Source organism: Gymnoscopelus microlampas, assembly GCF_963454915.1.
Source record: "Gymnoscopelus microlampas genome assembly, chromosome: 13".
Classification (NCBI taxonomy): Eukaryota; Metazoa; Chordata; class Actinopteri; order Myctophiformes; family Myctophidae; genus Gymnoscopelus; species Gymnoscopelus microlampas.
In genome coordinates, this window is record NC_139950.1 from 29143729 (window position 1) to 29153904 (window position 10176).

Genomic DNA, 10176 nt, shown 5'->3' on the forward strand with positions numbered 1-10176 from the left:
AGCAATTCCAGCTCGCAGATTCGTCGCATTGTGAGGCAAACTGATGGAATGCATTGAAGTCAATGACAGCCAGGTGGACCAAATCATGAGTAAACACTATTTCTGAATGACAAACTTTGTAAAATAATCAGTTCAGGAAAATAAAAGAAGATATATAACACATTGTTTCCAGCTGACTTCCTACCGAACTAAATGAATGAATGAATAAATAAATAAATAGAAGAAGAAGACACCACATACAAGCCGTTTGGATGATTTAACAGTTTTTTAATTATAACTTTTGTACAATAGATTTTACATTTTCACAAGCTAAGAATTGAATTATGCTGTATAGCTGAGGAGGAAGCATGACCCCCACCCCATTATCATTTTCTCTGGCATTTTAAAGAACTAATGGGAATGGAGATGAATGCAAATATAATTCACTCTATTCACCTTCGTGTCCAACAACGGGATTTAATCATACACTGAGGCTGAGCCACAGTTTGTGGTCTAAGAACTCTAACGGCCACTACCCTTGGACTAACAGAAGCTCTGTGTGAACCATGCTGTGGCGTGGACCACTTCCACAGCATTTACATTAGCTGTACCCCAGGGTATGGTTGGAAGTTCCAGGACCCATCTAGATATGACATTTGGTTTCAAATATAAAATTCATATACATGAGACGAGTTTAAGAAACATACCGTATTTGAACCTCCAAACATTCATGGACCGCTGTTATTATTCCCTGTTGGTTTTGAAAAGCAGTGGACTGTAATGTCCTCTGTGGCCCACATTCTACATACACTGTCTTTGTAGTTCCACCTGTGGTCAAATTGACAATAGCATCAACAAGGCTTCGGATGGTATTGAGACACTTGTCTATGTCCATTGTGTTGTGTTTCTTATCAACAACCCTTATTAAGAAACACCTTTTTTTGCCCAGGCATGTAATGATGATGACTGTGCCAACAGCTACAGCAGTAGAGTTCAGTAATAACCATTACAATTGAAATCTATTGTTTAAATATAAACTGTCTTCAGCCTTTTTAAACTCAACTTATCTTTCTTTGCACAAGATAAGTAAACTTAGAACAACACAAATCAGTAAAAGATAGAAAAATAAATGGGTTAAAAATAAAAGTTACCTCCAAAAAGCAATATAGGCAACATCATAAATAGGGCTATGATACAAAGATGTTATGCTATGGAAATAGTGTAGTATTTTAATATAAGTACTATAGGACAGCTACATTGAGATCTTCTTTATCAGATGCATTAGTATTCCATAATAGTCATGTACATAGTGGGAGAAATATACATATTATGTGTATATAAAAAAACAATATTCTATCTCATTCAATGTACTCTATGTATCTCTGAATGTCAAAATAGCTCACAATGCTCTGAAATAGAATATCAGACATTTATTTGTCCAATTATATTTTCAGCCAAGTACATACATACAGTACATATACCATGTTTATGCTCAGTAAATAACATGTAAGTTCTACTATACATTAATCATGTTTCAAGAAGCCACAGAAACCAAGGCAGCATGTCATAAATGCTTCTGTTAATGTCCAAATGGCTGTACATGCCACGATGTGTGTGTGTGTGTGTGTGTGTGTGTGTGTGTGTGTGTGTGTGTGTGTGTGTGTGTGTGTGCGCGTGTGAGAGAGAGATGTTGGGAGATTCATAGGAATTATAAATACATTCCTACGATGGAGGGAGAAATTAAAAAAAGGGCTAAAATCATATGTTCTCAACTCAATGTGGATTGAAAGAGGGGTGTGTTTTCTATTGGAGAACTCAACACAACTATGACAAAAATCTGTGGCTTTTTCCCAGCAATCCTCAGTGCAGACATACAAAAACGCTTCAACAATTTACATACAGAAGTCACTTGTCATGAACTGTAATGGATCGGACTCCGTTTACAAAAACGCAATGATTTTGAAATAACTCGCCCCAATATTTTGACAGTTTCACTGCTGAGGCAATACGACATTACACTGAGCCTCATATACAGTAAAATCCTCAGTGTTACTGTAATTTAACTCTGAGAGTGTAGACATGGACGGGTCCATTCCTACACAGTCTGAGTTAAATTGACACTCAGGATTTTGCTGTGTGGGTAGATTTTGAAGCGGTGGGGTGTGAACACAGGAAGAGTTGAATACACAGTACAACAATAAGCCTAAGATACTTATCCCTCAGCTCCTGTTATTATAGACAGCATGGCATGACCACCCATGACCAGTGTGACACTCACCACAATGTCATACTCAGCACAAAGTTTTAACAACTTCTATAAATAACTTATGGTGAAACTGCCTGGTCAAACCAGTAGCAAATTGTCCTTTATCCTGTATCCTCTTCCACTGAGAAACAATTTCGTAGACTTCTAACAATTACAAGTATGTACAATCACTATTATGAGCTGAGTGGATTCAGTTACCTACTGGTTTCCTGTTGGCGTTAAGTGTATACCACAACAATGTGCGGAGATGTGGACTATGTGTGTGTGTGTGTGTGTGTGTGTGCATGTCTTCACCTGTGCTTTTGCATGCTGTATTGTGTGTATCAATGTGATTCAGAAAGAAGCGTCGCTGTTAAAGGGCCTCTGAGGTTGAAGTAAGTGTTGCTAGAGCATCAGTCACTTTTGAGGTCTTAGTAGAGGTCTTAACGGGTCCAAAATGACACACTTGAACTCTAATGGACTCGTGAAATTCGTTCCAAGATCCGATCCGGTCCGATACATTTTTTTAAATGATGGACCCTAACCCTAATTGGACCACTAGAATTTGTTCCAATATCCAATTACAACACATCACTTAATGTCTTTCTGTTTAGTGCTGAGTGTCTTCTTGGATCCACTCGGGTACAACACATAATGATAAACAATCGCGAGGTAATAGAATTACAATTGACCAAAATAAGACGCAGACCCGAACCTGGGTCTCGGGTATTGCCATGTATTTCCGGTTTGGGTAGACCCCTGAAGACCTCTACTTTGAAGCTATAGTTCAGTTGTCCGTCAAAACCTTCTCAAGTGGTCATTTTTGTGACTGACAGCATCCCCATCCTTTGTTTGAATGGTACAATGTGGAATAGCAGCTGAACACCATTATCAAAACACAAATACACCACAGATTAGACAATTAACACCTAAAAGGCTGCCCATCTGTTTTAATGCAGCTGTTACTGAAGTGGGTGGCTAGAAGCGATACTTGAGCCTCTATGTCTCCGGTGAGCCTCGATACACAAGCAGAATTGAGAAAAAAATCAAATATACGACCCCTTCTGAGAGCCACCTGTCTTTCTGTGTTGGAATGTGGTCCTATTTCTCACGATCGCCTAGTGAGCTACATAGAATCTTTTTGTAATCGCTCTTTCGACTAACCCAAAAGGAACACTTAGCCAAACCGAGATAACAATTAGATTTAGCGCATAACTGCAACACAAAAATAAAGCTTCCAAAAAACAAAAACAATTCATAATAACAAATTAGGAACAAGAAAACAGGAATACAAATCATGAGGGAAATACAACGGGTATTAGTAACAGAGAATATAATATCTCATTTAGCTTCTTTTTTTATACAAATATGTTCGTCAGTCCGTGGTTGTTTGTTGCTGTGAGGTGGCTAGGCTACAAGATGGCCGCCGAGGAGAACGCTCGCAGGGTGTAGTACCACAGCCAGAGCAGCTGGGGCAGCAGAGGGGCCAGGCCTGGTGGAGGCCATCTTGGTACCGCTGAGTTTCTTGGGATAGCATTAGACGTGCCGGGGCCATCAATCTGAGGATCCTGGGTGAGAGAAAGGGTGACGTGAATTAACGAAAGAAAGAAAGAAAGACAACACATTTGTAGGCAACTTCATGTAATACTAATCTTTTAGATAACTACCTTTGCCATGAAAGCTATGAGACCTATTTATTTATGTTTGCTTTGTACTGTACATTCAGAGAAGCTGTTTTATTTGTCACCTGAAATATCATATTACATACCTTTATATATTAACTAGAGCTAATCTAATTTCTACTCAGTTGATAGAAAATATGGCATACTTTTGGATGCCACATTTAATCTTTCACTGGTATATTTTTCACAATAACCACAACTTCTCCAAACCAAACACTAAACACTATTTTTAGTAGATTACTGAGACACTACACTGTCTCCATGCATTTTTGATGCATGCGTTTACCTTGCTTACTGTAAGGATAAAGAGCGTCTGCTAAATGCCTAAATTGTAAATTGAATTTTTATTCGAGAGTGCCTGACACTAGGCACCGGAAATGCTAGTTATATATTTTACAGTAAATAAATACAGTTTCTGACTTGCATTCAAAAATAGGCACTAGGACACTGCAGCATCCCTTTTTGGGCGGTACTTCCGTATAGACAAACGTAATGACAACGCAGCTACAACGGGTGTCACCAAAAATATTATCAAAATTAATGACTTTGACACAGTATGACTTTAAGGATAGAATGTGTACCTGTAGAAGCATATCAGTTTTCAGTGACAAAGAAAAAAAGGTTATTTTCTTAACCAAAAGGCCAAGGCATCTCTGTGTTCTGTGTCAGAAAGAGTGTGAGAATACATATTGCATGTGTTTAGAGTGGCGATGAAAATGCTAATAAAGCAGCGAGCAAGCCAGTGGTTGGGTCATCTCCTCCAGACCTGTCCCTGCCTCTGCTAAATGTCAGTCCAGTGCATAACGCCGCCTTATTATTGTACAATGACATTTACAGTGAACTTTAAAAACCGCCAGATAAACAGCCATCCCATTTCAGCCTCAAAGAGTCTACAAAGACCAAGGAGATTACAAAGGCAGGCATGAAGGCTGCCATGGTCTCATAGGGTCCAGTGACCTTTGACCCTGGGGTCAGGGCAGGGTGTGTGTTTTGGATAAATGTCCTGTCTCAAGGAGATAAGGAATATGTCATGGTTGATATTTTCAATCCCAACATCATTTCCATGTAAAGGCCCAATTATACTCAGTTCATGATCTGACACTTATTGTGATAACGTCTGTTTTAACTAAATAGCCTTCTGATTTGTCAAGCATTATCTCATGATAGTAATAATCAGGCCCAGGCAAAACAAACAACAGCTTTGCAGAAGCTAAGGTCATAATCAAATATTTCCTCTTAACCCATTAAAGGGATAGTTCACCCCAAAAAAATCTTATTTTTTATCAAGTATACACCCCATGAAGCCTTGAATTCATGGAATTTGTTTCGTTTTTTGTCGCATTCCTAAGCCAATAATTTGATGAGCAGCGGAGTCGGTCACTCAATGAGTCCGCCGGTCATCAAATTATTGGCTTAGGAATGTGACAAAAACTAAAAGAATCTCCATAAAATCAAGGCTCCATGGTGAGCAATCGATAGAACAAAAGTCATTTTGGGGGTGAACTATCCCTTTAAGACCTGATTCTACAGATGCCTTCTAAATCACTAGAAGGCACTTTCAAGCAGATACAGAAAGCAGAAAAGGCCGGCACAAAGTGATGCGCTGTGAGCTTGTATATCTGCAATTTTTGAGAACCACTGTTCTAAACCACTGTTCTAAATCCTAAGAGTTTTCTGAAAAGCTATATAGCTGAAATGACACAGATGCTTTCCCGTTTTTTTTTTTTTTTTGTTAAATACCAGTAAGTGTTACATTGCTTTATTTTCTGATAGTACTCATTGCTAGAGTGTTTGTTCAGAAACAAGAGTCTCTATGTCTCTGTAGCTCTTTATTAAACAGACAATGTATTTTCAGGTCAGGATACCAATTTTATCCAATCAGGAGAGAGCACTCACAGGATACAGATTAAACAAGTGCAATTGGAAGTGATGACATAAAGAAATGAGCAGACAAAATTAGAACTGGAACACTATAAAATTGAAGCTGATTATAAATGGGTACTCTCTCCTGATTGGCAAAAATTGGCAACCCACCTGAAAAAGTATTTTCTATTTATTAACACATTCCCTGCCAGAGTTTATTCATAAGGTACTCACCCACTGCCAGCGTTTTTGAGTTTTATAGCCTTTTGAACCATTCACAAAAAAATTATATCCATTAAAATCCGCGATCGGATGGTGTTTATAAACAGCAACGACGGACGTACGAGCCCTCATAATGTTTACACTTTTTTTTCTTTTTCTTCTTCTGTGGTATCAGCGGCTGAAAGAGGCTGCAAACGTCATATCCGTTTGGCTGTGACGTGGCTGTGACGTTTCCCCACCGGCCATCTTAGATTAGCTTAGCCTCCGATCGGCTATCAGATCGTTTTTAAAGACAAAGAGGATAACAGTTCGTCGATCAAAGAAAAGAAAATACAACCGGAGCTTACCATTCGTTTTTTAAACCGTGTGAAAACCATGATCTTTAGCCAAAACCAGGGAAAAACTGTTTTTTCAAGATAAAAAACGAACCGGAAACGGTTTCTCATAGGATGGGTCGGAAGCGTCATGGGGAAAAAAAAAAAATCAAGGATGGTACCAAAACATTTTTTTTTCGTTATCAAACCACATAAAAAGACGATCCCGAGATATCTCGGGATACGCAGGTAACGGGTGGATTTAATGTCCCGAGATATCTCGGGATTGGCAGTATATGTGTTAAAGAGCTGGAGTGACGGGGAGACGCCTGTTACTGAACACACACTATAGCAATGATCACTATGAGAATAGTGCAACGTTTTGTTTGTTTGTTTTAACCACAAAATATCACTTACCCTACCTTTAACTCAGCCAGACAGGTGTTTTTATTTTATATTTAACACTTAAGGTAGTCAACCTAAGTTGTTTTTCTTACTCTCATTCTTACGATATGTCAAGTGGTGCCTTAGAGTTTTTGTTAATGCCTAAACCAGTCAGAGAAAGTGTGGGCTCATTGGCAAATATAGCTTTTTCATCTCTTGATTAATGGTGAAACCCTGTAGAATATGTTTTAATACTTATTCTGCAATAAGCAATAACACTAAAAGAGCATGATATATCGTGATTACAGTACAGTATATCATGGCTATGGGTGTTGTCCGCATAACACAAAGTGGAGTGCCTTAAATTAAGCTAAGTGTATTTATATGTAAAGTACATTCACACATACCCCGAATTAGTTCTCTGCATTTAATCCATCCTAACCATTAGCAGCAGTGAGCAGCCTTTCTTCAGTTCCCACCAATAAGCAGCTCATGCTCTAAGGCCAGTGCATTTTGGTCAAGAGCAGTAGCAGGATTGACAAGATTCACAATTTTAACAAAAAAAAAAACGATACAAAACCTAGCATAGGCGTTGGTTCTGGTCAATATACTGTACAATGGAGAACTTCAATGTGGGAGTTCCAATTCAGCTGTGTTATGAACAGAAATACAGTATAACAGCACTTGGATATGTCCTTACCACGCACAGAACACCATCAGCACTGGAGTTGGACTTCAGTTTCTGAGCCTGTGAGACAGAAACATGGAGAATTGTAGTCAATATTACTGGCTCCAAACATAAAAACGCACCCGGAAATCACTTCACATTATGGCAAACAGTTCACATACACAAACGTACCGTAAGACCACATAAATCACCAGTCCATGGTGTGTTCATTGTTCCAGACATTCTACTCCCCCTATATCTTTGGGAAATAGCACTGCACTCATTTTTGTCACATGTTGTAAGTCACTTGATGAATGTATTGTAATCAGTGCTCTTTGGCTTTTCTTGCAACAAGAGACACCAGATTCCCAGAACAATCAGAGGCAAAGGCAAACCACAAAAATGCAATTTGTAAAGGTAAGAATTGTAATCACCTTCTAGATGAGGGGACAACAATACCTGATTAGATGAAAATGGTAAATTAAACAAAATAAAAACAGAATAAAAGAAATGTATGTGAATTATTTTAAATAATTCACATACATTCATAATAATAATAATAATAATAATAATAATAATAATTAAATAGCAGTACGATAATGCATTTTTAATACATATAATAAAGCAGTGAATGGCTTTTTCATCAGGTAGCATCATGCAAATATGGATGAGTAATAGGAGAGTGAGTGCCCTCATGCACATTCACATGAATGTGCAATCTGAAAACTTGAAATGGAAAACAAGTTAGTAGACAAACAAATGTAAAATAAAACTCTAATGCTCTCCGAGAGTTTGGCCCCAGAGCTCTTAAACTTTTACAACCTTTGATATTTACAGTGAGAAGGAAAGAGGAGCGAGGCTTAGAACAGAAGGACCATCGGACACTGATCTGAAATTCACACAAGCACACATACTGTACACGTATTTTCACTCCTTCTTTCTCCTTTGCTCACACACACGCACGTGAGCATGGCTCACGCGTACGCGCTCGCGCACACACACACACACACACACACACACACACACACACACACACACACACACACACACACACACTCACACACACACACAATGAGGGTGTGTGAGGTAAGTTCCGCAGTGGGCAGTGCTTTATGGTGAAAGCCCCTGAGCAGCTGGTTATTTTGTTGCATCAGTTTGTTGTTCAGCCCTATGGGTCGCATTCAATATAAATAATGTAAAACAATTACACATATTATGCACAGTGCAGGGCACTTAGTATAGTATGTACTGCTAAACCCTCACAATGTCCTAATTGTGAGCTGATAATTGAATGCTATCAAATTAATTAATTAATTACGAAGACATGCTTGCAAACACACTGAAATTGTACACGGGTTAGTGTGTGTGTGTGTGTGTGTGTGTGTGTGTGTGTGTGTGTGTGTGTGTGTGTGTGTGTGTGTGTGTGTGTGTGTGTGTGTGTGGTATGACAGAATAATAAATGTATCCAGCAGGGGTGTTAGGGATGTTCTGTATCGGCATTGGTAGAGCTAGCGCAATAAAGAAAGACTTTAGTTTGTTACAAAACAATTTTCCTTCGGTACAAAATTTCACATAGAAAATGCTCTAGTGGAAGGATAAATCCTAGTGTATTTGGAGGTTTCTGCATAAAGATTAGTGATTCAAACAGGCTCTTTACCTTAAGGAAATGGTTTCTAATGACCTGCAACTATCAATTATTTTCTTAGTTATTATACTATTGATTACTTTTTCAATTAATGTTGAAATGCATTTTGTATTATATCAACAAATCGACACGAAAGACAATCTGATTTGATTGGTCTGATTAACCACTTAAGCCCTATACTTTATCATGCAATGGTGCCATGCAAAAATAGCCGATCTACAAGCTCACAATGTGTTACATCGTGATCTGCTATTTTCACAAAAAAACTATATTTTATACACAATTAAATCGATTACTTCGAATAACAGTTGCACCCCTAGTTTCTAAGCCCTCTATGAGGAAGTTTCATCTGCATCTTAGTCCTAGAGGTGTTGATAGTATGATGTGTTTTCATACTGCAGATTGCAAAGCAGAGCGTTGAAGTGATTATCTTTTATACAGTAGCTCGATGTTTCCTTAAGCAAAATACTACTAATGAGTGTGGCATATCAAAAAACCTGGGATGTGTAGTACACTACAGTACAGTAATTGAAATTGCTCTTGATCATGATCATGATTCTGAGAAAGCCAGTTCTGTTCATAATTATGAACTTCCATCTGGTACGACACTATGATAATACAGCTGTTTTGTTTCCTATAGCTTCAACGCACCCAGCGATTTCAAACATGAAAACAATGATCACGTTGCAGCATCTAATCTCCACATGCAAACCAATTTCACTTCACAGAACCAAAGATGGGCTACTGGCTCTTGCTCTCGTGCGTGTTTGTCCACGTGACTGACACCTGCTCTGTTGCGTGTTTGCTTCTAAAAAGTCACATTAGCATATGCGTTTGATTTCCATATTTGTCTGGGGCGCTTTGCCGCTTGCTTTGGAGTCAACTATATTCATAAGAACAGCCTGACTTTGCCCAAGGGCCTTGTGGATGCACTCGGTGCACATGTGTTTATGAGTAGCCTATAGCCTTGCGTGTGTGTGTGTGTGTGTGTGTGTGTGTGTGTGTGTGTGTGTGTGTGTGTGTGTGTGTGTGTGTGTGTGTGTGTGTGGGTGTGGGGGGGGGGGTGTGCGTTTGTGCGTGAGTTCGCGTGCGTGTGTGTGTGCGTGCGTTCGTTCTGGCAATTGTGTGTGTAATGTAGGATGTTAACAGTGGGTAGGCTGGGTTGGTGGGCTGTT

The 10176-nt window shown here is 38.9% G+C and overlaps 1 protein-coding gene across 1 annotated transcript in view; it reads right to left on the minus strand.

Annotated features, from left to right (window-relative positions):
• Positions 1 to 260: 260 nt before the first annotated feature.
• Positions 261 to 10176, minus strand: part of gfra1a (gdnf family receptor alpha 1a) — a 128824-nt gene continuing 118908 nt past the window's right edge. The window contains exons 9-10 of the mRNA XM_084076778.1: positions 7390 to 7437; positions 261 to 3792 (exon numbers count right to left, since the gene is read on the minus strand). Of these exons, the coding sequence (XP_083932904.1) occupies positions 3637 to 3792; positions 7390 to 7437 (204 nt within the window). The 3' untranslated portion in view covers positions 261 to 3636. The remainder of the gene's footprint in view (positions 3793 to 7389; positions 7438 to 10176) is intronic.